Raw genomic sequence first — 27,075 nt, forward strand, 5'->3', positions numbered from 1 at the left:
TTACAGTGAGCCGGTGAGGTTTCCCCAAAAAAAAAAAAAAAAGAAGTCCGGCATCTCGACGTCGATCGTTACGATCCACGTCGCTCTCGTACGTGTTATTCATGACGCTGCGGACCGGAAGCCGGTAAGCTTAGCTTAGCGTGAAGGTTGATCTGCAAGCCCGGCATTATCCAAAGGTTGAAAAAAAAAACCCATCCTCCTCCTCCTCCTCCTCCCCCCCAACCCGATCCGGGAGACAGAAGAAAAAAAAAAAAGGCCACCCACACGGGGCAAGTAGCTGTCATCGTCCATTCGCCTGGGGTGGAGGTGGAGGTGGAGGTGGGGAGGGAGGTGGCGGTGGGGCGGGAGGGTGGGGTGGGTGAATTCAGTGAAATTCTTAAGTAACCTCTCTGGAAAAAAAAACAAACCCACCTTCTATTGAGAAACTTGACAAAAGAGAGCTCTCACATTCTCCGGGCGGGAGATTACTGGGAGGGCTGCTGCAATTATGCGTTCTCATGCTGAATGGAGCGCAGCAGAGAGTCGCGGCTAATCTGCAACTCAAACAAGAGTAAATCTAAACTAATCAACAGCGAATTACAATGCCGGGCACAGGCGGAAAACATAACGAGTCTGGATGGGTGAGGGTGGGAGGGAGGGAGGGAGGGAGGGAGGGAGGGCGGGCGCGCTCGGTGATTCGCGTCATGCTTTTCAAACAATGGTGAAATACGCCCCTCGGGCAAGAAACGGCTCAGCCGAAGAGCCACTCGACATATTTTGGGAGGAAAATAAAACCACGAGGCGACGCGAAGAGCAGGTAAAGAAACAACAACAACAACAACAAAAACGTCGCAACCGGGAATTACAGCGCGGAAAAAATGCCGATCGCGGGCCGTCGGAAGGAGCGCTTCATGAAGAATTCAGATTTTTTTTTTAAAAAAAGCTTCAGCGCACTCGAACGGAAGCACGGAAGGACCTCGAGGGGGGTCCAAAAGTCGCCGGTGTTTTGAACGTCGCCCGAAGTAACCGAAAGGTGTCGTTAAACCGGCTGAATTATTCCAAAAACAAAAGTTTTAGTTCAGAGTCCAAAAACTTGGTTGTTTTTTTATTTATTTTTAAAGATATACCTGTCGAACGAAGGCCGAATAACAAACGAGGGGCGGTTTTGGCGACGAAGAAGGAACTCTGGAAAAAAAAACAAAAAAACCGAAACAACGGCAGGAACGATTCGCCTCTTACTCTCCCGATTGTTGGGGAAACAAACGACGACGCTGCGGCCGGAAGATTCATGCGTTGGATGAGTGGAAACGGGGAGTCAGCCGGGTGACATTGGATTACGCGGCCGTCGAGCCGGGAACAACATTTTTCCGGGCGACGCTGCATTTTTATTTTGAAATGGCCTCATTGAAATTAATGAGAGGGCTGTTTTTTTTTTTTTTTTCATCACCAACATCACCGTTGTTGGTCTAATTGTGGCCTTGGGTGTGAGAAGGGTAAATGACAGGCCTGCTTCTAATGAGGAGGAGAGATGACCAGCAACTCTCTCTAGGTCATTAAGTTCCTGACTAAAAAAAATAAAAAATAAAGCTAAAATATTTCAAAAAGTCAGGTTAATGTCAATACAATTAAAAAAAATAAAATAAAATGTGTGTTTTGAGTTGTAAAAAATCATTCAAACTTTCAACACGAGTCTTTTTCATTTGGACAAAAGCAGCTGAAGATCTTTTTTTTATTTTTATTGAAGCAAACATTCACAGCGGCAAAAAAAACAACCAAAAACAACAACTCTGCGGAGTCGTATCAATTATTCTTTTTAATGAACATTTCTCACCGATATTCTTTGTGCAAATTGCCTGTGACTAACCGTAACCGCGGAGATGATACCGATGACGCAACATGTCGGCGATGTTAACGACCCCAGAGAGGGAGATTCCAGTCTGGCTTGGTTTTTGTTTTTTTTAGAAAAACATCATTTTCCATGTTCCCGTGAGCTCAGACCGTTTTCCCCTCCCGAGCTCTTCCTCCGTCACTCGGCAGCTGACGGGACCAGCCCCTTCTTGGCACCCTGGTGGTGGTGACTCTCCAGCTTCCCTGCGAGAGATGGGGGAGGGGGGGAGGGGGGGAGGGAGGAGGGAGAGGAAGGGATGAATCAAAACACCATCAAAGGGACAGAATGACCTTTCTGAGAGCTCAAGGCCTGCTGATTACAGGCGGCCTCGGGTAGATGCACAGAGACAGGACAGGACAGGACAGGAGACAGAGACAGAGAGAGAGAGATGGCGGTGACGATGAACTAAAAAGACCGACGAGACTTTCTATCTCACAGCGATTTTGGGGAGTTTAAGAACGAGCTTCGATTGAAAAAAATAAAAAAAAAAATAAAAAATGGGTTCGGTGTCATGGAAATCAAATTGTAATCTGAAAAAAAAAAAGGGTCGATGGCGAACGAGGCGGTATCGTCAGCGTAAAGAAGCGCGCAGAAAGGTTCGGTTGGAAAAAAATAAAACATCCGTCGCGCGAACAGGAAAGAGTACGGGGGCCCGATGGCGATCCTTGTGCAACACCTTTTTTTAAAAAATTTTTTTTAACCAACTTGATTTGAAACTGTTTGCAACAAAAGCGTCAACTCAAAGCAGACGGATAGATTTGAAAAAAAAAAAAAAAGGACAAAAACGTCGTTTTCTACCATCGAAAATAATCAAAACCGGTGAAAAGCAGGACGACCGCGAGGCTAAAAATCATCTGGATTTGTGGACGAGTCGGCGCACGAGAGGACATCGTCCGCGTAGAAAAGCACACGGGTCGTGTAGTTGGGAAGTATATATTATTGATGTATACAATAACTAGTAGAGGGGGGGGGGGAGCGTTATCAGCGTTGATCCTCGAGCCGTCTGCAGCAACAATCTCGACAAACCGGAGGTTTATTATTTGTGGCGTCAGGCTTTTTAACTGTTTTTTAACAGGGGGGCGTGGGGGAGGGGGGGGGGGGGAGATAAATATTGGATGTTAAGAGCCCGATAACTATATCATGAAATAGCGAGATGGCAGCTGAACTCGGGAGAGCTGGAAGTCAGAGTGCTGCTGTGCCAGCAAGAAGCACAACAGACTTTTTTTTTCTTTCTCCTCCTCGGGGAAGTGCGCTAATGCTCCGAGTGAGTCCTCCAACTCGTTTAGCTCTTTCTTGGTTTCTTTTTTTTTGGGGGGGGGGGGCAGAGGGTGTGGGGGGGTGTTGAGCAAGAGAGAGCCGGAATCAATATTGTGGAAAATTGATCTCTGGCAATTTCCCTTGTCGTGACACGATGACATTTCTGTGAAACGTTGTGTATCAGCATGTATGAAAACAACGTGATTAACACGAGTCAAAACGGGCACTCGGAGGAGGGGGGGGAGGGGGGCATTCAGCGGCTGCACAACCGAGAGTTGCTTATTTATAGATATATACCCCCCCCCCCCCCTGTATATTAATCTATGATGTCGTGGAAGGCTTCTTCAAGCTCGAGGACAGCGAAAGGGTGCTGAAATAAAAAAAAATGAAAAAAATGAACCGTGCGTAAAGTCAAGTCGCCCGGCGGGAGGGGGAGGGGGAGGGGGAGGGGGGAGGGGGGGTAATTTGGGAGAAACGTGTTTAATTCAATTCAGTTTCATTCACACGGCGCCAAGCGGCGGCGGCGACGCCAGTTCTACCGGGGAACGCAGCACGGTACCGGTCCTCCCAGCACGACTTCGCAACGCCGCGAAAGGAACCCAACAATAACACAGATTAAAAACACGTTGACGGCATGGAAAAAAAAAAAAAAAAGGTTTTTACAACTGCGAGCTTTAAACATTCAAACCGTAACGCGATCGTTTGTTTTGAGTCCACTCCCGTCTTTGTTTTTTTTTGGTCGATTTCTTATTTCCGCGCCGCCGAAGAAACTTTGAATTTGACGTTCGTTCAATAATAACCCGTCGCCCTCGAGTCCCTCGTGTCGCTTAAAGGACGAACTGTTGGAAACCGCTTTGGTATCTTTTCTTCTGACATTTTTGAGAAGTGTCCTTTAGGCAAAATATTTTTTTTTTTTTTTTTTAAACATATTAAATTCCATCCCTCAGCCAAAGCGCGGACAAATAATGAGGTCTTGTGCGGGACAGCCGCTGACGAACAACCGGAGGCCGGGCTTCGCGACGAGTCCGACTCGTTGCATTTCGCCGGGGGAAGTCAATCCGGCCACGGTCCATGTTCCACGTTCCACGTTCCACGTTCCACGTTCCACGCGCCAAAGCGACTTTTTGTTAATGGCTGCGGAGCTGCTGAGCTGTCGCATTTCAAAATAGGTGCTGCGGAGTCGAGCGAGCTGGAGGGGAACGCAAGAGAGAGTGTGTGTGTGTGTGTGTGTGTGTGTGTGTGTGTGTGTGTGTGTGTGTGTGTGTGTGTGGGGGGGGTTGTGGTGGTGGTGGTGAAGGAGTGGGTGGAAAAAACAGAGAGACAGCAAAAATGAGACAGAAGGGATGGGGAGAAGAGGGCAAGAACAGGGAGGAGGAGGAGGAGGAGGAGGAGGGGAGGAATGGGGGGGGGAGGACAGCGGGGGGGGGAGGCAGAGAGAGAATGAGAAACAGAAAAGGCCGGCCCATCGATTGGCTGAGATAATTTCCCATTGATTGCTGCACTGTTTGGAGATTGCTGGGAGAAAGGTTTTATTGCCCCGCAACGCCGCAGCCGGGGAGGAGGCCGTTAAAATAAAGCCCGGGTTGTCTGCAGAGGGCCAGCTGCCGTCGTCAAGACCGTGGAGCGCACTCCCGAACGCCCGGTCGGCCGGGGCGGGACGCTCGCGCTTTCACGCACCAACGAATGTGCGTAAACGGGGAGGACGGACGCGGGCTCGCCGCCGACGGAGAGCGCTCCCCGCGTCCTCCCTCGGAGGTCCCGGGGCGGCAGCGCAAAGAGTATTTATTAGAGTGAAATAGAGGTCCGCCGGCATCCTCCCCGACATCAATAACACCCGCGGCCCCTTCGGCTTCCGTTGCAATAATAATCACAGGAATAATCGGCCGGTTGCTGCTCTCTCTCTCTCTCTCTCTCTCTGCGAGAGGAACCGCCGACGCACCGAAGGAAAAGAAAAGGAAATAAATAAATAAATAAATAAACCCAACAGGCTTGAGTTTTGTCTTCTCGTTGTATCTTTTTTTTATTACGCGGCGATCCCAGCGCACCCGAATAATAAACCCAGACCAGATATGCGTACGCGCTTTAACCGGGCGTCGACACGCCTCCCGGAGGCCGCGGGGAGAATGACCTCACGCCTGCCGACGACGACGACGACGACGACGCGGGGAGGAAGAAGCGAAGTTGAAAGCGGAGCGAGCGAGCGAGCGGCCGGCTTCGGAGGTTCGAGCGCGGCGCCCTCGACGGTATCTGTTTACGCCGCCTGTGAGGAGTGAGGAGAAGTTGAGGGCGAAAAGGCTTCGACGAGCCCGACCCGAAGGCAGGATTCAACGGTTTTGGGAATTCAAAACACGGCGCCGAGGAACACTCGAGCGGGCGTCTTTCCTGTCTTTTGTATGAAAACTCAGATTAAGCGGCGAGTCGTCAGTTCGCGACACGTCTTTTCTGTTGCGAACAACCCTCTCGCGTTTGCCGGGACTTCCCGCGTTCGTCCGTTTTTTTTTTCCCTCCGACGTCTCCGCGGTCAACCGGTTTAAAGTCGCCGAAACCTCCGGGGTATTTAAATGGTCTGAGCTGATCGACGCCCTCTTGACGGGGTCGAGACCCCCCCCCCCCCCACCACCGTGTCGCCGCCGGCAGATTCCTCCCCCCGCCCGCCGCAGATAACGTCCAGGAATGCTGGTGTCGAAAACAAAAGCTGGTTTCTTCCTGCTTCGCCGACGTGGGAACCGGTTGCGTATTCCCGTCGAGCCGGCCTTTGCGGTTTCACGGTGCTGAAGCACACGCTCGGGGGGAGGAGGGAGGGAGGGAGGGGAGGGGAGGGGAGGAGGGGGTTAACTGTTGTATTTGTGTTTGTATTATTATATTCCCGGTGCAGTTTCCAGTTTTCAGTGCATTTCAAGCCGATGTACCGGAAATTGTTTGCTCCCTCGCGTCGGTATCGGCCCCTCGAGCACCGGGGGGGGGGGGGGGGGGGGGGGCCGCGGCTCGGATGGCAGAGCGGGTTGCGCGCTCGTCGGAAGGTCGGCGGTTCGAACCCCGGCTCCCCCCTCCTCCCCCCCCCCCCCGTCCAACCTGGGAATCGCGCCGGTCTATTAAAGTTGTGCCTTTCAGTAGATGTTGAGTCATTCCAACGGATAAATCCACGCTCTCTACTCAGCGAGAAGATCAGCTCCCCAAATACGTCGGAAAGCCGTCCAGCAGCCGCGGCGGGTTTTCACGCGCGCTGGCCGAGAGTCTTTAGTTCGGGCCGAAGCCAACGACCCTCCGTCGCCGCCGGCTCTGCCGAGATCGACGCTCGGACGCCGCTCGCTCCGTGATGACCGGTATTTCGTTTGCGACGAGAAAAAAAAAAAAAAAAAAAAAAAAAAAAGTCACCGGTTTATCTTTGAACATGTGAAATGTACCCGAAGCTCACGTCACTCGGTACAGCCGACGCGTGGGCCGCGTTTCCGATATTTCGGTAGAACGCGGCGTCGGTTCAAAGATCTCAAAGATGGAGTGAAAGGTTCTCCCGGTTCGTGACGAAATCTAGTCGTCTTAGGAAAAAAAAAAAAAAAAAAAAGGCTTCCTTCTGACTTCCAGCTCAGCAAAACTGCCCTTTTTTTTTTTGTTTAATCTCCTTCTCCCTCTCTGGCCTCAGCTTGTACACCTCCAGCTGAAGTCATTCTGCATGTGACACCAAGCTGACAAGCCTTGAGCACTGCAGGAAAGTGGATGTGTACAGAAACCCTCGGTAGCCAGGGGAAAACAGCCAGAGGGGAGGGTGGTGGGGTGGGAGACGGGAGGACGGGGGGGACGGGGGGGGGGGACGGGGGCTGCCTGGATTCCCATCTTGCTGTTAGTCACACCTAATTTACATTCCCTTCCTGTGCTGCTGCCGCCGCTGGCTGCCGGGCGCTGGTGAATTTACAAGTGGATAGAGAAGGTGCTGTTCGAGACTTGCTGTTCGGCATGCCGTTTGCAAGGGGGTTAAGGGAGACGCGTCAACCGTGCCCCCCCCCACCCCCCGCCCCTCCACCCAACCACTGAAAGCAGCCTCTCTCTCTCTCCGTCTCTCGGCCCGTCCAAACCTCCCCGCCCGAAGCCGCCGCCGCCGCCGCTTTTTTCACAGACACTGAGGGGCTGTAATGGCTGAGCGATTCCTCCTGCCAACGGGCGCGCTGGCAGAGCCGGTTTAGTCACGCACACGGCAGTTCGTCACAACTCGCTGGACAACCGGTGTCTGACAAGTCGGTGGGAGGGTGGGGTGGGGTGGGGTGGGGGGGGGGGGGGGGCGAAGGTGGCGCCGGTTGGTGGGCGAACGTGGGAGAGGACACGGCGATGTTCACAACAGCGACTCCACAAACGACACCGCAGATTGTGTCAGCTATACATATATATATATATATATATATATATTTTGTTTTTGTTTTATTATCTTTTTGCGGTTTGCTTGATATAATACGTTCAAAGAACAAGCGTGATCACAGGGTGAATAAGTACGGGGCCTCGATTTTTGAGAAATTCGACATTTCCTTTCATTAAAAAAAAAAAAAAAAATACAGCGCTCCTCGATGAAGACGCCGAAGACGGACCGTTGAGTTTCAGTCTTCAAATATCCTGACCGTCGTCCGTAAGCCGCACGCGGAACACGCCTTTCTTGCGAATTTGCCGGGGATGACTTCAAATTCCCGGCAAATACACGAGTGGCGACTCGTGTATAAACAGCCGAGAAATGACGAGCTCGTCAAATACAGCTGTAATAACTTGTCTTCATAGGAAAAAAAAACAACAATAGAATTATTGCCAAACACGATACGTTAATCAACACTTCAATTGCCCTTATAACTACTAAAAACTTTATTATATTATTTCAAAAAACTTGTTTTTTTTTTTGTTTGTTAATTTTAAATGTAAAGATTGTTTAATGCTAATAGTGGGACTGAAAAAGTGTTGCCAGCTAATTTTATGACTTGTTAAATGGCTTTTTTTTTTTAGCAGTTTTACTCATTAACCAGTCAAGCAGCATCATTAAAATATCAATGATTTTTTTTTTTGATACGGCAGCAGCTTTGAACAAGATGTAATGTGGAATCGATCAGAAGGAGGGTTAAGGCTGATTATTTTCAGGGAGGTGAAAACGAACAGGCGAGGTAAATCGAGTGGGAAAAAAAAAAAAAAAAAGTAATTGCTCGTATTTATAGGCGGCACAAAAGGTTGCCGTTATTCCCCGACGGGTGTTGACTTCCAGCTGCGCGAGCGAAGGCAGCAAACCAGAGAGCGCCGCGTGTCCGTCCCGGCTTGAATTTGATTGTAATTTTCAGCCTGGCTTCTCCCGTTTCTCTCCCGGAAGCGCGACGGCTCAAATCGGCGTCGGCGCGGGAGGGGGAACCGCGGATCTTGGAGCTTCCGCCCGTTTCCGGCTCCAGCGTGCACCTGGCTCGCCGCCGCGGAAACAGTTCAATGAAAGTCGGGAGACGAAGAGCGACGAACTGTCGACGGCCGATCGAATATGTGCAAAACTGAAAGTTTCATTGGGTCTGTTCAGCGTTCTGGAAAATATCAAATAAATGTTTCAAAAACCGCTCGGAGCTCTTCTGCCATTTTAAGAAATTAATATTCCCAGTTTTTTTTTTTTTTGGTGTGTTTTTTTTTTTTTACATTCTTAATAATATTTCGCTGGTGGTGTTTTTTTTTTTTTTTGCCCCCCCCCCCTCCCACTCCTCTCCCCCAGCTCCCTCCGGGAAAACTAGAGCAGTAAAAATACATGATCTAAATGTTTAAAGCGTTGCGGCTGCCCGAGACTCCCCCACGCAGACAAAATGAAGCTTCTCGCTTTAGCCATAATAAAGCTGCTCACAGACTGAATGTGGGTTGCTGGCAAGACGACGTGACGTTTAAAAGATGAAATGAGGTTTTTTTTTTTTTTTTTTTTATTACCGTCTTGAAAATGAGAGGTTGAACTGGCAAGAAATAAAACACAACCTCGTTCATTTCAGCTCACTCAGGACTCTGCTGCCAGAGCCTCATGTAGTCTGGCAGGGCCGCTGGCTTTGGGGTGGCGACAGCTGTTGGTAAGCTAACATTAGAATAGATGTTGCTGTGCAGCTGATATCACAGATCCGGTTTGATCACTTTATGAAATCCTCTCAACTTGTTAAAGGACTAAATTTAGCATTTACCATCGTCTGGTAAAAGGACGCGGCGGCTGCTGTTCATCCTGATCCTGCTAGAGCTTGTAAAACTCAGATTTGCTGCAACTTTAGACGGGTTGAGGAAAAAAAAAAAAAATCACTGTTTGGGTTCAAGCGAGTATTGTTATTAAAGCAAAGCTGCGAACGTCACATAGTTACGATAGAATAATGAAAAAAAGGAATTACTTTAGGTAAAAGAAGTCCACATTGACTTGCGCTTCCTCATGGACTTGAACGCCGGCCTCCCGGGGTGGGTGGAGGGAAATTCTGTTTGTTCCATCCAACATGGACTTTATCACTCTTTATACTTTGTCATGTGACCTCCTTCTTTGACCCCTTCTTTGCATTTCGCAGCGGAAGGCAAGGCCCAAACGTGACACGGACACGGTATCCTTTAGCGGGCCGGAGGCTGGGTGACGTGCTGCGGCGGGACGCCGGGCGGTTTGCGGACACAAAAACGGCGCCAGTGACGGTAGTTGAAAAGAAATCGTGGGGAAACAAATTCCACCAACCGAAGTTCATTTTCTTTTACTCGTTTTTCATTTCGGCAATTTTTTCTAAAAGGAAGAAACACTAGTTAGTACAAACAAATGAGGAAATCCTGCCCCGGGGAGGAGACTTTTGAGATTTTACAAGATTTTTGAAATTAGCTCACAGACCAGATCCCGCTGATGCAAATGAACGAGCAGATGGATCTTCCGTCTGGAAGCCACGTGTTGCGCGTCCTTCTCTTTCATAGCGCCACTGACGCCCGACCCTTCCTACTGAAGTGCGCTCTCAGTTAAACATCGCCGGTTTAAAAGAAACTCCGCTACCGGCTTTTCGAGCGCAATTACTGGGGAAGCCCCGTAATGACCGAGCGAGGAGGTTTGTCGGTGACTGGGAGCCGGCCGGGCTAATGCGCCGTAACCGAGAGAGCAGGTTTCCCCCCGCGGCCACTGAGCGATTGTTGAAAACACGATCAGAGCCCGACAGATTATCAATCGCTTCTCGTACGCTCTTGATAACAAGCTCGTGGCTGCTGCAGAACTGCGCGTCACCGAGAGGACTGGAGCTCTCACCGGAGCCGATAAAACGCCGCGATAATTACTTCACATGTTGTGACACGTTTCTTCTAATCGTCGGCAGATATTTTGGAAGACGGCTCTGAATTTAACGACAAAAAGCTTTGGAATTTTTATTTATTTATTTTTTTGTTTATTTGGACTTCTCATCGCTTCACGCTGCTTCGTGGAACAAATGTTACTGAGGCTTTAAGTGGTGTAAAATAAAGCACATGGTATTAGTACTCGTCCTTTTGAAGTAGATCGTATTGTCGGGGCCACCGGGTTCTGATTTCCATTCACAATGGGGAAACAAAACGGCTGCAGGCAACATGAGCGCGACAGATGAAAATCACTTCTCATTTAAAGGACAAATATATTGTACGATCACGGATCGTATTATTGTATATTGTTGTTTCACGGATCTATTTCATATTCATATTCACCCCCCCCCACCCACAGAGCTGCGTCCCAAGCATTAATGTTTGCTTTTTTTTTTTTTTTTTCTTTACTAAGACTATAAAGACTCTGAGATGGCGCTTAAACAAATTAAATTTATAATTCACTCACTGGATCCAACTTCACTATTTTTTTTTTACTATAATATACTAGAAATAGACAGTTAGGATTTGATCTAAACGTTAATGTTTCCACAACTCGGTCTAACATAGAAATACCTTATTTCACGTTAGCCTTCTAAGGAACAGACTGCAAAAATGGCTATACGAGCTATATTTTTTTTGGTTTTAAACTAAAGTTATAATCTAGTCGCGCACTAGGTTGTAAACACAGTTAAAGCTTTGACAACTGAAATGACTGACTAACCAATAATACACCACTGGCTAAAAGAGGCAATCTGTGTGACTGGCCATGCGTAATAATGAACTCAGAGATGGACTCCGTGAAGATAACAGCACTCTGTTTGGCATTTCCATTTTCCACTTCGCCCTATATCACTATATTCCATTATCTATTAACCATAAAGGTACACATGAGACCACACCGGAAATTCAGAAGCCATGTTGGACTAAAAAGAAAGAAAAAAAAACCAACAGTTTTAGCTAAGCTGAACTGCTGAGAAATGTGACAGGCTGTTAGTTACACGCAAGTTTATAAATTGATTTTCAGTTTGTTCCAAAGCGATGGGGTCACCTCTGAATTTATATTTCTTTGATTAAGACTTGAATATCATCAAAACAGCCTCGTCTATTTGTAACAATGCACTTCTGTATAAAGAAAGGTCAATATTTTGAACTAAGGCAGGAACTGAAGTTGCAGTAAAATTGACCAGACACAGGCTCTTCGGAGGCTTCTGGGTAAACTAGCGTCTGCCAATGAGGCATTTAGGGAACATCGGTAAATTGTACCGTCGAGCGAGAGCTTTTATGTGAGGCATTTAAGGGACATTTCTTAATTGTAGTAAGAGAAAAGAGCCCGGCCCTCTAAACTGAATGAAAACGAAAGACTTTTGCTGTAATGTGTCATTTTCTTTTTCCTACAATGGATTTAAAAAAAAAAAAAAATTATAGTACTGAAAAAGCAGCCAGCAGGAACTGGTATTAAAGTCAAAGTTTCAGTACTGGCATTGAAAATTTTGAACAATATCCAGCCCTATCCATTGCACTTCTCATTTATGACAAAATATGATGAAATACGGTAAATAGTGTTTTAATAGCGAAAAACGCGACTGACCTCATCAAACAGAAATTCCCAAATACAGCACGTGTTTCTTGCAGTGTTATTAGTGCCGACAGGAATTCAACTCATGTTCACTGGGAGCAAATGAAGAATTAGTGGGATGTTGTTATACTGTATGTCACACTGTGACATGGGAAACTGCTGTCTGAATGCTTCCTGTGTCCTACAGAGAGTCAGTTAATGTTGGTCAGTGACTGCTGTCAAGGAGGAGGCACATCAGAAAGCACCTACGTTGGATGAGCTCTTCTGAAATTATGGATTTTATCATGTAATTTGTTAAATACATGGTATGCAGTGTTTTTAATCTAAAGCGCAGGCGTAGAAACAACTTAAATATCATGAATTATTATGTGCCTTGATAGCTTCACAGCGCCTTTTCTCTCAGCTGGTAAAATCACCTTTTACCAGTTTGAATGACGGTAATGAGAAAATCGAGTTTCCCAATCAGACTTCTCACCACGGTCGACGGGGCCTTTTACAAGAGTGAACGTGTGGGCAGCCATCCAGAAGATGTTTTCATTCTTTTTACATTAGCTTCTATCTCTTGTCAGAACAATGTCCTGTCACCAAAACCCAAACAAGGCCAGTTACTCCAAACAACTCGAAAAGCCCCGTCACTGCAGGATGTTGAAACAGCTGTCAAATCTCAGCGAACTAGAAAAGGAGAATTTTCTAATTAAAATATTGCTAAGTACACCTCGATGACAACTTTAATCTAATAGAGCCAAACCAGAACTGACTGTTTAGATTGACTGTGCCAAAAGCTATTCGGGGGTTGAAGATGTTTCTAATATTATTCTTTCAAGACGTCATTCGTTGAGTTTTGAGGGCATCCCATGTGGAGCTAAAACAGTTAGTTGTATAACCGATGACTGAATAAACATTTAAACGTTTGTTAAAAGCAGAAATGCCCCAAAATACATCAGGTCTAGTGTTTGAAGTCGGAAAATGTGCTAGTTTTCATGGTTTTTAAAAAATAAATAATTAAGTGTCTTTGGAGTTAGAACTGTGCTAAACAATTAATCAATGAATTTAGAAAATGATCAGCAGAATAATAATGAAAATTATGATGAGTTGAAACTCTAATTATAGTTATTATCAGTATTACAAAGAAAAGTCGAGGAAAATGAAGTCTTTATTCAAATAAATAATTCAAAGTATCCTGCAGAGACTACAATTTAATATCCTTTATGCCTAATTATGGACAAATTGAGTGTGATGTGTATAGTCTTAGCATTTTATTCCTGCTCTGACACCACATCTCCATTTCACACAATTCCATTTATAATTCATCCTCGAGAGACACGAAAACCTCTTGTCAGGCTACACACACTCGGGCGCCGAGGGCTTTAAAAAGCTACTTAAATCCTCAGTAGCCACAATGTCAAAGGGACAAAATATAAAGTGTAGCCTACTTCCCTACCGCCACAATGGGACTCTGAAAAGGTGAATACAGCCATGTTATTAAAAAGGGTCCTTATAAAGCAGCCTTGGCCACATCCAATTAGAATGTAAATGTAGTGTGGGCTGGGGATGGATCACAGAGGATAGACATTGGCATTTAGATTATGCCGAGACTAGATTACTGATGACACCGTGTGTTGGTGAGATAGCCTTTTTGAGCGCGTCTTGGCAACTGACTAATTGTGTTTCGCCGCTCGCAATGTCCGCCGCCGCTGTTCCGGCGCTGGTAATTAACGCAGGAGAAAGAGAGGCAGATTGTCGCGGGTGCACAACAACGGACGATCCACGACAACACTAAACACTAAAACCGCACGCGACCAGACACGCACGCCGGCTGAATTGTATATGCACTCAATCGCGCGCACGCGCGCGCACGCTCAGGCAAATCCCGCCGCTCTTGTACTAGATTGAAAGAATGATGCGCTTCTTTGCTCGGAGCTCCGGCTCGAAGCCGCTCAGAAGAAATCCTCTCACCTCCCGACAATTCCTCATTGAGGGCACATGCCACGAAACAGAAGACCAAACAGAAAACCAAAGGCAGAATGGAGACAGCTGAGAGAGAGAGAGAGAGGGGGGAGGAGGAGGAGAGGGGGGGAGAAACAGAGAGCAGAGAGAGAACAGAGAGGGAGGGAGGGAGGGAGGGAGGGAGGGAGGGTGGGTGAGTGCACAGAGAGCAGAATGGAATAAATTGAAGCTGATCTGGTGCTCTGCATTCTGAGGAGGCCTGGATTTGCATATCTGTGCAGCGGTGCAGAGGGAGAAATGTGTCGGTGCTGACAGCAAGCTGAATATCTTAAACCTCCGCTGACACCCCTGCAGGCACTCTCTCCTCACATACTCTGGTACGCACACACACACACAGAGCGCGCACACACACACACACACACACACACAGCACACACAGTAGATTTAAGGTCAGGAGATGGGAAGCTTCGCGCACGGCTTTGTTCCTGCACAGTGATGTACAGTAGTGCTTGTTGTTTAACAGTCAGCTCCAGTACAAGACTCATCTCGGGGGAGAGGACCCGGTGAGGCGGGCCCGCATCCACCGCTGCCACTCAAGAGACGCAGCAATTCGTACGCGTGCGCTCTTCACGTATATAGACATGCACAAATGTTGAAAAAGCGAAACGGCACAAATGCGCACGCTTCCGCCCGATTTGCAGCTTATTGCGTGTGGCGGCGTGGGTTCGTCAATGCTTGCACAACGTGACTTTTCGCGCAGCTCAATAAGGTGGTCGACAAGCAGACCGTGTCGTTTTCTTGAAAGGCAAAACGCGCCCGAAGCAGTTCAGCTCGGAGGTTTGCGGAGAAATATGTGGGAATAAGTGGCAGAAGAACAAACCGCTAATGCACAAAAAAAAAAAAAAAAAAAAAAAAAAAATCTGCTGCAAATTTTCACACACGGCGTCATTGTGATGCTTTCAATTAACAGAGAGAGAAAAAGCTCCAAGTAATAACGTGTTAATCAGTGAGCGTTAGAGGTACTAGTCGGCGGGTTTTGTTCCAGAACCGGACCGGCTGATTCCCCTCCTGCCAGCCTTTACGCTAAAAACTAAGCTCATCGGCCTCCGTCTCCAGGTTTATATTGAATACACGCAGAAAACAGGTATTGATCTTCTCATCTAACTCTTGGCAAGAAACCTTTTTCAAAAATAAATAAATGTCAAAAATATTTCTTTAAAAAAAAAAAAAAAAGAAAAGAAGACATTTTGGGACTCTGTGGAAACTATTTACTATTATTGAGTCACTGGTGGAAACACAAAATTCAGTGACCTTCTCCATTAACGCAACAATAGTGAACCGCTGCGAATCTATCAAAACGCCGCTTCTTTTATGGATCTTCAATTTCTCTTCAAGCTGATTGTGATTTATTTGACCGGCAGCAACGAGCAGAAGGGCAATAAAACGGGAGAACAAACAGACGAATAGATTCTCATTATTGATTGTGCTCAGAGAACAGATATGTTAACGCACCGTGCCGTATAATTTAGGAAATATTTACACTGGGATAGTTTTTGCAAGGCACAAACGTAACAGTATATTTTGATGAGCTTTTTTTTAACCGAGTGTTTTAGTGTTGTTGTTGTTGTTTTTTTTTTCCAATATCCCACTTTGTGTCTGCGGGCTCCTTTCACAGGATTATGTGACATCTACATAAAGCTAGCATGAGGCTCTTTGCCGCACGCTTCGCCTCTTTTCAAATATTTAAGATCCTCGGCGGGTGAGTAGAACAAAAAGCTCTGCCTCACATGTCTCAGACGAGACATGTGACGGGGATCAATTCTTCTTTTTTGACAGTCGAATCCAAAAGACGTTGCACTTTGCCAGACTATCTTCACGCTGTTTATCATAAAAGCCCAGAGGGGATTTAATTTGGCAAGTTGAGTTCCTGCGCTGCCATCAACAAGAAACGGGGGAACACATTTTATTTGCCTGACATTGTCTAATAGACGCCATCATTTCTGATTAATCTTTCGCCGCTGGAGGATTTATCTATCTGCGCGCTCCATGCGGTGCCGTACGGCTCAATCGGGGAGAGGGAAGAGCACGAACAACCGCCAGGGTTAGCGCCTCCGCTCCCACTGCACATAATTCTTACGACTTTGAATAAAAGCGTACATCAACTGCTTGCGCGCGCGCGTGTGTGTGTGTGTGTGTGTGTGCGTGTGTGTGTGTGTGTGTGTGTGTGTGTGTGTGTGTGTTAATGTGTGGGCGAGAGAAGGAGCTCTGGCAAAAAAAAACAACAACAACAACAAAACCAACAACACATTAGAGGCTATGAAAGGTGACCAACCTTGTTATTCATAATTTTTCTACAAATGCTTCGGCACCGCGTTTGCTCTTTTTTAAAAAAAAAATTTTTTTTAAGGCTTTCGCTGAGGTGTTTGGGCACCCAAGGCTTTAACGTTATGACCGGCAAATATCAGGAGTCCCTCGGGTCTGTGTTTAAGTAGCTCGTTTAGCTCAAGGTTATGTTTGAGTCTCTGCGGGCTGGAAAGCCGCCGACGGGCCCGTCAGACATCAGAAGGCACGCAGCGGTGAGAAACGGTGAGCGGAGCGGCGAGGACGAGTGTTTGGAACGACAGCGTGGGAGTGTTTGGACCCGCGCGTTGGTACGGCGCGTTTTCCGGGGTGTCGCGGAAGGGCCGCCCGATGAAGCCCCTGACACTGATCCGGCGGACCTCTTTCCCCCCCCGACAGAGGCAAGCGGTTTGTTCATAAAAAATGGAAATTGAGCCGTGTTATTCTCGCGCGCGCAGGCTGACGAATTCATCCCTAAAATAAATGTGCGCGCACGCCTCGTGGCGACAGCGAAAGGGTGGAACATTTCAACGGCGCCCGGGCGGCGGCGGAGGTGGGCGGGGCCGAGCACGACGGCAAAATACGCCGCAACACCCAACGGGCTGCCCCGTAATGCGTCGTTTGTCGGCGTCCCGCGCTAATCACCGGCGACCGCTGCGGGAGCGCGTTGGCGAAAGATACCGAGCGCGCCGAAACCATTTCATCGTCGTTTCAAACGCCGCGGCGGGCTCAGGCGGTTCCTGTCCGTCGCGGAAGTTGCGGCGCGCGGCGACGAAAGCCCCCCCCCCCCCCCCCGACGAGTTACGGTTTCGTCGATGCGGACGAGCTTAGAGATCATCGTCCCTAAAAATAGACAGATGCTTAATCAATTGAGCTCTCCCACTGTTTGTCTCCTTCAGCAATGAAGCAGGCTTAACTGTAAGACAGCAGATGCTATTGATTTTTTTTTTGTGTGTGTGTGTGTGTGTGTGTCTGAAGCGTGGGGGTGGGGAGCCTCCGAGGAGGTACGGCTAATGATGGAAATTTTCTAAATGACTCGATGCTCTTACGGGGAGCCGTGTTAATGGAGGGCTTCACTCTGATGAATTATAGAGTTCTCCTGGACACGGCGTGACCTTCGCAGAGAGACAGAGAGACAGAGAGACAGAGAGAGAGACATTGATCCCAGCCGAGCGTGACGGGTCACCGACAGTTACTTCGCGGTGCTGATAAGACGCGCCGTTGTCTCCGTTTACTCCGACGTGCAAATATTTGACGTAGTTTGCGGCAAGACAAAATATTAGCTCAAACTCAGAAGAGCTGAATTTGATTCACCAGAAGATATTGTGTTTTTTTTTTTCTCTTTTTTTTTTTTTTAATCCAGAAAAATGACACGCGTGTCGATATCGCGCTCGTACGTACAGAAAAACCGGCGAAACCGCTAAAAGTTTTCAGTAAACTGTATCACTGACAGCAAACGCACAAAAGGATGCCGCTGCGGGGTGTGGCTGCGGCCATAAAAATGTCCCATTCGTGATTTAGTTTGCTGAATTTCTACGCCCGCGGCGTGTCCTGCCGGTAGAATCCGAGCGCGTGTCACTGCCGATGGTATCTAACAATGAAGAGCGTCCAAGGAAATGTTTTACTTGTCCTCACGGCGCGGCTCTGATTAAACTCTTGCGCGGGTAAAATACCCGAACTGGTAGGTGAAATTTTCGTCGACATTCAGACGTCCACGCTCGTCAGTTCCAGGCAGTTTCAGACCCTTTCTGCGCTACTTCTCGTTAGCGTTACCGACTGAGAACCTCAGAGTCGAGATTAAAAAAAAAAAAATATATATATATATATATATATATATATATGCAAAACTACAAACCAAATCAAAGGCTAGGTCTCGGCTCCTGCATACTCCAGGATGGAAGCGGACGCTTTTATTCACATCACAAGTTATGCATACGTTTTCATGCATACATGAAAACGTGATGACGACCGCCCGGCAGCAAGAAGACCGGATTAAATAAACATGCGGCGTACTTTTCAGCCCGTGTTGGTACGCTTGTAATGCAGACAGTCTGCACGGCCTTAAGTTATGAGCTGCGCGTTGATTTCCTCAAAAGGGATCCGCGCGGACCTTCATTGACTTCAGCAGGTGATCAAATTCACTTCATATGACCCCCGCACAGACGTTTGTCGCCAACTGGAAATTGAAACCATAAATTGGCCTTAAGGGTCCCATATTGTATTGAATTTATATTTCCATGTCTTTTTTTTTTTTGGGATTATTAAGCAGGACAAGCTGCCAAGTTTATAGAGAAATGCACACAACCTGTATTCAGCAACGGTGCCGTTTGGACTTCCTTAAATTTGTGATGTCACAAACTCGTGCTCATGTCATATGTCTGCCTTAAGCACGGCCCGCTGTTGAACCTTTTATCTTCAAGAAAACACCAAGCGGTCATTTCATTACAGAGCTAGCAAGCTACAAAATAGAAGGAAACCTGTGGTTGGTTCGGGTGCCCGTCACTCAGAAAAGAATCAGCCAATCAGAAGAGAGGTCGCTGATATCAATGAGCCTTAAAGACACAGATGCAAAGCAGAGAGCGAGCCTTTGTGTTCTTTAGAGAGAAGCTTAAGAAAAGAGATGTAAAACCAAAGTGAGAAGGTTGTTGGTATTTAAACCACACACACAAAAAAAAACAAAATCTTCTTACGGATATCAAGACTGTAAATAAAACATCGGAAAAGTGTAAAATGTGCGACCTTTAAGAATCACTGATGTTTAAGCTTGATTTGTCTTGTTTGTTTTCTTGAACCCTCTTGTTTATCTCGCAGTATTTTTTTTAAATATTCAAACAGTCTTGGCTCCCAAAAAGATGCATGCTGGCGAAAAGAAAATGTGCTCTTGATGTTCCTCAACCGAGATCCACTCTTTTCCCCTTTCAATTCATTTTTTTTGTAGTGACGAATTACACATGCATTTGCAAGAAACACCTAAAAACAACACGGTCTCTTCTTGCTGTTCCCAGACATGTGTTGTTGTTCTTTTTTATTTGACTCTGATTAGTAACTCTGAAGTACACAGATCTGCTCCCTGTTGTAAACAATATGGCGGTACCACCTTGTTATTTTCCCTCCCTTGCTGTTTCTGTGTCGCCGTATCTCTGATGTAGGTTAAGTGGCTCGTATATATGGTGTTGTGGGGCTCACTGAAAAAAAGACAAAAGCAGCCATCAGTAGGGCTTTAGCCCACAGGTCTGCATGTAAAGTGGGTCAACTGTGCTCCTGGAGAGCTTAACAAGCTGCTGGAGGAATAAGGCAGCACACTTGATAATTAGCAGGAGGAGGAAGGCATGTTTGAGGGAGCGGGGGTGCAGCAAGAGCTGGAGTACAGATGAGAGAATGAGTGGGTGTAAAGCTGGACTAGCAAGATTCAATGAGGCATTTAAAAGAACAGTCAGTTTCAGTCTTGCTCTTGGATTTTTCTCTAACACTATATTTTTCCTTGGTTTTTATATTTTTTATTTATTTATCATTTTGCTGCTATTTTTGGATCATATTTGTGTCTTAATGTGATCTTTTGCACACATCCTTTGTGCTGTGTCAATTCTGAGTCAGTAAAGTTAATGACATCCTTCTGTGACGGCTCAGTTCCTGGCCTCAGTGTTGTCAATCAAAATTTTAAAGCTCACATTTTCAACATTTGTCTTTTATTCCTTCTCCTCTTAGTTGTGCGGTTCGGTGGATACGATATCGTGTCAAATTTGTTTCATGATAATTAGCCCATGAAATGAAATTGGAAGATTTCGCAGTAGGAAAGTGATGCAAACCGTTTCTTGCTGAATTTGACCTTTGAGGCAGCAGGGCTGTTTGATTTGAGTACAGTCAGAGTAGCAGGGTAAAAAAAAAAAAAAAAAAAAAAAAAAAAATCATTTGAGAGGCAATCTTTTTACTGTTTGCTATGGTAATTCCTCTTTTCTTCTTTAAACAGAGGTTTCCTTTTTTTCACCTAAATTGGCTGGTTTCCCTTCGCTTTTGGCTTCGAGTCAAACAGCAGAAGACATAAAAAACAAGATCCAGTATTTTGAATGAGATAAAGGATTATAATTAGAGGCTAGATGCTGGTGTCAAAACTAAACCACAATAGATAGAAAACAAAGACTTGCGTCAAGAGTGCTGTCATAAGGAGCGGTCATGACCTGTACAAACCTACAGCAAACATACCGTGTCGATGAAAAAGAAAAATGAAACATAAAGGGGAAGTTTACAAACATGGCATGAAGTGATTTTTTTTTTTTTCTTCTTCTTCTGTCGGATATCTCATGGTGTTGGGCTAAATCCGTTCCCAGCCATCAGTAATCAGGCTATTTCCACAGCTGAGGGAGAAAGATGCAGTCATAACACCACTCTAAGCAGGGGGGCTCAGCTGGAGTTGGTGTGTGTGTGTGTGTGTGTGTGTGTGTGTGTGTGTGTGTGTGTGTGTGTGTGTGTGTGTGTGTGTGTGTGTGTGTGTGTGTGTGTATATGTGTCCCTTCCTGAAAGCTCAGGTGCTCTCAGGCGAAGTGTGAAGAGGGTTATGTGAGGCACAGAGAGAGAAAGAGAGCGATAAAGACTTAAGAGCTCACACGGTGAAAAGCTGCAGAGCGAGTTGAAGCGAGAGGAAAAGTCACTGTTACTTCCATCTTTACTCGTATAAAGCTTAAGAGACCTCACCGCCTCTGTTTCTTCTGAAAGTCAATTCAAGTGTCACATCATCCATCTTTCCTTTTTTTTTTTTTTTCCCAAGCAGGCTTATTTGCCTCCACTATGGTTTGCTACTGATACTACACTGCACATTCCAACCGAGCGTCCACATGCTTGGCTGCTCGTGGTCTTACGTTACAGTTAAAGTTAATATTTGGGGACTTGGACTGACATTTGATGAAGTTATCTTGAGCTCTAGGATATTGTGATGGGCATTTTTCACTGTTTTTTTATACCAAACAATCAACAAAATTATCAGAAGATGAATTAACAATAGAAATAATAGCCAGTTGCATATATGTAGGATTAAAATAGAGGCTAACCATAAAAGTTAAAGCACGTAATGGTTATTTTGTTGTATCTTTCATCCTATTGGAAACATGTTTCTGAAAACTAGAATAGGTGCTGTGTTCTGTTTTCATTCTCTGTTCTCTGTCTGAGGCTTCAGTGCCCAACCCCATGGGGAGCAGGCAATCTCATGTGAAAAGCCTTTTCAAGTGGCGCGCTACTCAAACACACTGATTTCACAATCAACTCTGGGTTGCAATAAAAAAAAAGAAAAAAAAAAGAGAAAAAGACCAATGCTAAATTGCTTGTGGCGGCTATTAAGAGCTCGACCAATGCAGTCCAGATGAAGTCTTTTTCACGCGTAAATGATCACATCAGGTTTTGTATTTGTATCTTGTTCTGTTGTCTCAGAAATAGAAGAATATGCCTGACAGTTGGTTAACTTGTGTAAGCCAGCTTAATGAACCTGACCTGAGGGTCAGACAGATTTTCGGAGGCTGATCAGCTGTTTTGAGCTGGTTATGTTTTGAATTATGCTGAGCCGAACTGACCTTTGTACCGATTGTCTGTGTCTGTGTGCTTTTGGCAGCGTTCGGGCCATAATTGCATTGTGATGCTACTGCAAAGCACAACAGACAGCACAAAAAAAAAATAAAAAAATAAACATGAATACAACAACATGATATCTTAAAATAAAACGATCTAAATCCGAGGATCACATATGTGCTATCTTTTTGGATAGATTCTAAACCGGGCTTGAAAACTTGAATTTACACATTAATCTTATTATAAATAATGATGAATTAATGGAGTGTTTAGCTTAATATGCTTGACAGATCATTCGGTTGAAAACAAAGAATATAAAACCCTCGAGAATGATGTGTCTTGTTTTGTCCAACCAAGAGTCCTAAAACCTAAAATGTTTATTCAACTGTAATATAAGAACAAGAAAACGAATCAGTTCTCACATTTGATAATGCTGAACCCTCGAATGTTTGGCATTTGTGCCGGAAAAATGACTTGAATAATTAATCACGGATCAAAAATTCTACTCAACAACTAATCAGTCACCATATTGTTGCAGCTCTCCTTAAAACTGTTAACAAGGTCAGCATCCAGCTCAGGAGACACAATCCAGAAAGTGCAAAACAAAAGAGCCATATACCAAAGCCACAGCAAGAACTACAAACCATGTGAACAACAGGAAAATAATTCACTCGAGTAAAAGACTAAATTGACCTTCTGCAATACAATTCGAAACACTTCATGGATGTGAAACACAGCACAGAATGTCATATCACTGGAGGGATTTTCTTTTGAGGCTCATCCAGTCCCTTTACAACCCGGAGAGCTTTTTCATCCCTCATAATACTCTTGAGCATCAGCCCAGAAGAATCACGTGTCGTCATGAAAAAGAAAAATTCTCTGCACAAATTGTTGCTCATTCTTTGCCGTTTACCTGGCAGCCACGAACAGTCGAGCATCCTTTCACGATCTACATTTCACGTCTGACGGGTTCGTTTGTTGTTTACTCAGAGACGGGATACGGGACACAAAGGTAACCTCAGGACATCGAGCCCGCAGCCTTAAATGATCAAACCGTGTCCCCAGTGCGCAAAGGTAACAGCTACAACCACCACCTCTTCCGGTGGAGCAGCTCAAGTCTACTTCATAACTTCAAAACATAAATGAAGATAAGGTTCAGTGCAAGCTCTGCAAATAAAGCTGGCAGATCATCAGTCTACCACGGCTATGCACCGTCATTAGAGTGAAGCGGCAAGCTAACGGTCCGTCCACTGATCAATAATAAATGGCCAGACGAAGTGAGGCAGGATAGACAACACTCACCCACGAATATTTCTGCGTGGAAGTACTCGCGACAAAAACAACAGTATGAAAAGATATATTGACGTGTGAATTGTTTGCAAGAAAAATAACTTTAGGTTTGTGACGTGAGAAACCTGCCTGTCTAAATCGCTGTTGTCTTCTGGCAAATGGTGGGGGGGGGGGAGACATGTCTTTAAAGTCAAGTATAATGGTATGCTAGTTGAAGGAGTATTCTTTTTAATTTGATTATTTTTCAACAAAAGGTTAAACTTAATCCCTCCCATACATACGTCCGTGTACATACACATCATAATCCACTGGCTGCTGCTAAAAGAAACATGTTAATGTGTACCCCCCTCCTCGCGATCTCCCCTCTTTCCTCCATGGATGTTTTAGTTCATCCAACTCAAACAGCCGATTCACCCCCTCTTTGTTTTTAAGCCATGGATGGCAAAGGAGGAATAACTTAAAAGAAGGACACTTGCTATTTACCAATGTGCAGCAAAATATTGGCCTATTTCACTCCTAATTGATGAACATCAATTTTTGAAAATTAAAATAGACATTTTAAAAGTACAAAAGACTAACTCGACATTGCTCTGAATAAATTAAAAAAGATAATAAAACATCAGGGATGTTCAACCAGCTGGGGACAATAAGGTTTTCAGAGATGATCTGATACTAGTACTTAATTCCTCTAATTGGACACTTGAGACAACATCTTTTCAACTTTCATGAAGAGAAGTGGTAATTATTGTTTTTACACAAAAGAGCAATAAAAACATATTTAATACAGGATACCTCACAAAGGAAATTATATTGTAAAGCTGAAAAAAAGAAAAGGCATTCACTGTATCTGAAAGTGTGATTCCTTTGTTGTTGATTCCTTTAATTGAGACTTATTTCATAATGATCAAACTGATTGCGTCTCAGACTGAAATACAATTAAAATACACATGTTCTCTTTATATTCAGAAATAATAAATTAAAAGCTTTCTGTCAGTTTAGACTGTAAGAAAGCTGTTAACTGCATGATCAGTATTTCATTTTGGTATTAGAATGAATTGAAGTCCCTGAAAACTCAATAACATCAGAGGAATATATTCATCCACTACTGCCAGAATTTATATAAAATCATATTTTGTAAAGAGTCCCCAGCCAGGGATGCTCTCTGTCACCAAACCCTTTCTGATCTTTATATGAACGTTTTTGTAAAAAAGTAGAAAATACAGGGAATTTGAATCAATGCCACAAATTCTGTGGTCGCACAATATGCTGATGATGAAATAATATGGTTGCAATCAAATATTTGCATTATCTGGGAGTTATTACTTAAAACTTACTTAAAAACACATTGTTGTAGTTTGAAGAAATACAATCTGTGGGACCAGACATTAAAAAAACAAACACTCATAGCTTGCATATACAGTATGCATATATATATGCATCCATATATATATGCATCCACATATGCATACTTATATGCATCCATATATGCATACATATATGCATGCACATCAAAACTACTGGGTACAGAATGGATTCTGATTATTTCCTCATTTAAGTGCTTTTGATTTGATGTTTTCTATTTGCAGAACAAGATAAATAATCCCAGTGCGACAAGATCTGCAGGGGGTTGTTCAGTCCTTTCACATGACATGAATTTGATGGACTGATGAAGTGAAGTCAGCAAAAAATGTTGCGCAGCTTGTTCCATTTTGAAGCTTTGAAGTGAGGCTGACACAGTAATTGCGTTTAAAAAATTAACCCTAACTACCACTTGCCTCTATTAAACTTCAGTTTTCTCTTTGAAGGCATGACTGCACATTTTACAGTCAAAAAGCTGGTGAGGTGGTTCAGTGATTCATTGAGAGCTGTTTCCAGTGGTTTATCGTTTTTTTTTTTTTTTTATAGCTGGGACAGACCAAGAGGGACATTTTATTGTCAAGTCATGATTGCAAGTAAGAACATTGGCTCAGGGAGTATGGTTCAGTCCATATGCATGCATTTACCTTTCATGCAGATAAGAATGGCATAAAATCAGCTGCAAACAGAATGAAATCCTAAAAAATACATTTGTGAAACAATAAAAGGAATATCCATCGCACTCATCTCAGAGGTGGAACATACTGCACATTGCTATTGTTAGATTTATTTTTGAGTCTGGCCAGAGAGAGCACACACTGCCAGTTCTGCAGAGCGAGCCACTTACAGTTGCTCAATAATCCATTTACTTGCGTTTGCTATTGCCGTGACTGTAATTTCAATCACATGGACAAGAGGCAGATAAGTGGGAAGCTGCCAACAGAAAGCTGCCTGCTGGTGTCATGGGTGGAAATCGAGTAATGGTTCCTTGTTTGCTGTCTTAGTCAACAATCATCTTGCCCACTACAGTGCTAAAAAAAGGAAAGAAAAAGGAAAGGCAACAAAACACATGGATGGAAATACAAAGCACCGAAGATTTGCCTATGGAACAATCAAATCTTGTATTGTACGACTACTTTTCGCTTCACATGGTGACAGTGGAGGTTTCATCACATTAGAAATGAGCAACACAGTTCTGGCTTCCTAAATAAATGATCAGCCAATTTCAATTTTGAATTAGAAGTGAGTCACTCCCAATAGGTATAATTTAGCTTCATAATGTATTGTGCATTTTGTAATGGTGTTCAATCATTTTTTATTTATTTTTTTCAACTCAGAAATGAACAAGAAATTCTGTTGCCTTCGTCTGGCAGAAGAGAAAAATTGCTTCCAACATTGATTTCTTGTGTGTAAAAATAACATTTCAGAAATGGATTTTGTATGAATGAGCATGTTATTTCAAAATTATGACCACTGTAAGGGTTCTAGTTTTTTTGATCTCTTATTCGTTGCCTTGAATGTGCTCATGGGATCTGGTAAAAAAAAAAAAAAAATTGACATAATGACACTGTGTGTGTGCAATGATATCTCCAACAGAATTGTCTCGAGCGCCACATTGAGCCATGTTACCATATCAGCAGCTTTCCAGCCAGCTTCTTTTCCCTACAAACCATTTCTTGCTGCTTCGCCTCATTAGCATTGCAAATAACACCTAAAGCAAGAACAGCGATGGCAGCAGCAGAGGAAATAGGACAGAATTAACAAATTATGTAAGAAGCGTGGAAAGGACGGAAAGAACAGAGTGTAGCAACATGGAGGTGGGTGATGAGGAGGAGGTGGCAAGAGCATATTACAAATCTGATTACACCTTCAACTTGAAAGTCTTTAATGACAACCTATTTCGATCGGTGTCGTACCTCACTGTTGCTGAGATTAGAGACTAATTTATGAGCAGTGCCTTTCTTTCTCTCTGACAAGAGTTCCCAGTTTCATTACACATACCACCCAGATGAGATATGTTAAGCTTTCTATCAGCCTGTGTAAAAATCAAAGACAATTTCTTTGTATTGGTTGGAGATTGATAAACAGTTTTACATTTTTTTTTCTCGAAATAACGTTAACAGATGACACACATTTTCATAGCCAAATTATTTGCGTTACAGTTGAGAAAACCACTTTTTTTTTTTAAGCTGCAGTAACATGCAATCTCATGCAAATCTTATTTAGCCGAAATAAAATGCCCCTTCATGCTCTTCATGTCATTTATTTATGTAAATAAATAAAACGTTCGTTAAATAGCTGCAGACTTTTAACTGCTGGAAGCCGTTACGTTCAGACTTTCCTGTTTTCAGCTTCTTTTGAGACTATAAAATAGTTTTGGAGAGGCTGTAGAAGTGGATTTATATCAAAGACACTGCACAGAGATTAGACTGCTCCATATTTTCCAGACAGGTCGGTCTCTGTAAACTTGTTTACACAGAGAGCTGTGCAATGCAGTGAAACAGGGGGAAAAAAATTAGCAATAAGACAGTTTTTATGAAAGCAAACTTTTTACCCAAACTGCACTACG

At 44.6% G+C, this 27,075-nt stretch overlaps 1 protein-coding gene across 1 annotated transcript in view; it reads right to left on the reverse strand.

Moving 5' to 3' along the window:
- Positions 1-1,679: 1,679 nt before the first annotated feature.
- trip4 (thyroid hormone receptor interactor 4) overlaps positions 1,680-27,075 on the reverse strand; it is a 68,294-nt gene continuing 42,898 nt past the window's right edge. Inside the window, exon 13 of the mRNA XM_069705626.1 lies at positions 1,680-2,070. Coding sequence (XP_069561727.1) covers positions 2,006-2,070 — 65 coding nt within the window. The 3' untranslated portion in view covers positions 1,680-2,005. The remainder of the gene's footprint in view (positions 2,071-27,075) is intronic.

This window comes from Brachyistius frenatus, unplaced genomic scaffold (genome assembly GCF_029030835.1).
Source record: "Brachyistius frenatus isolate BFR_SWC_R1_liver_20210118 unplaced genomic scaffold, ASM2903083v1 Contig_58, whole genome shotgun sequence".
NCBI lineage: Eukaryota > Metazoa > Chordata > Actinopteri > Embiotocidae > Brachyistius > Brachyistius frenatus.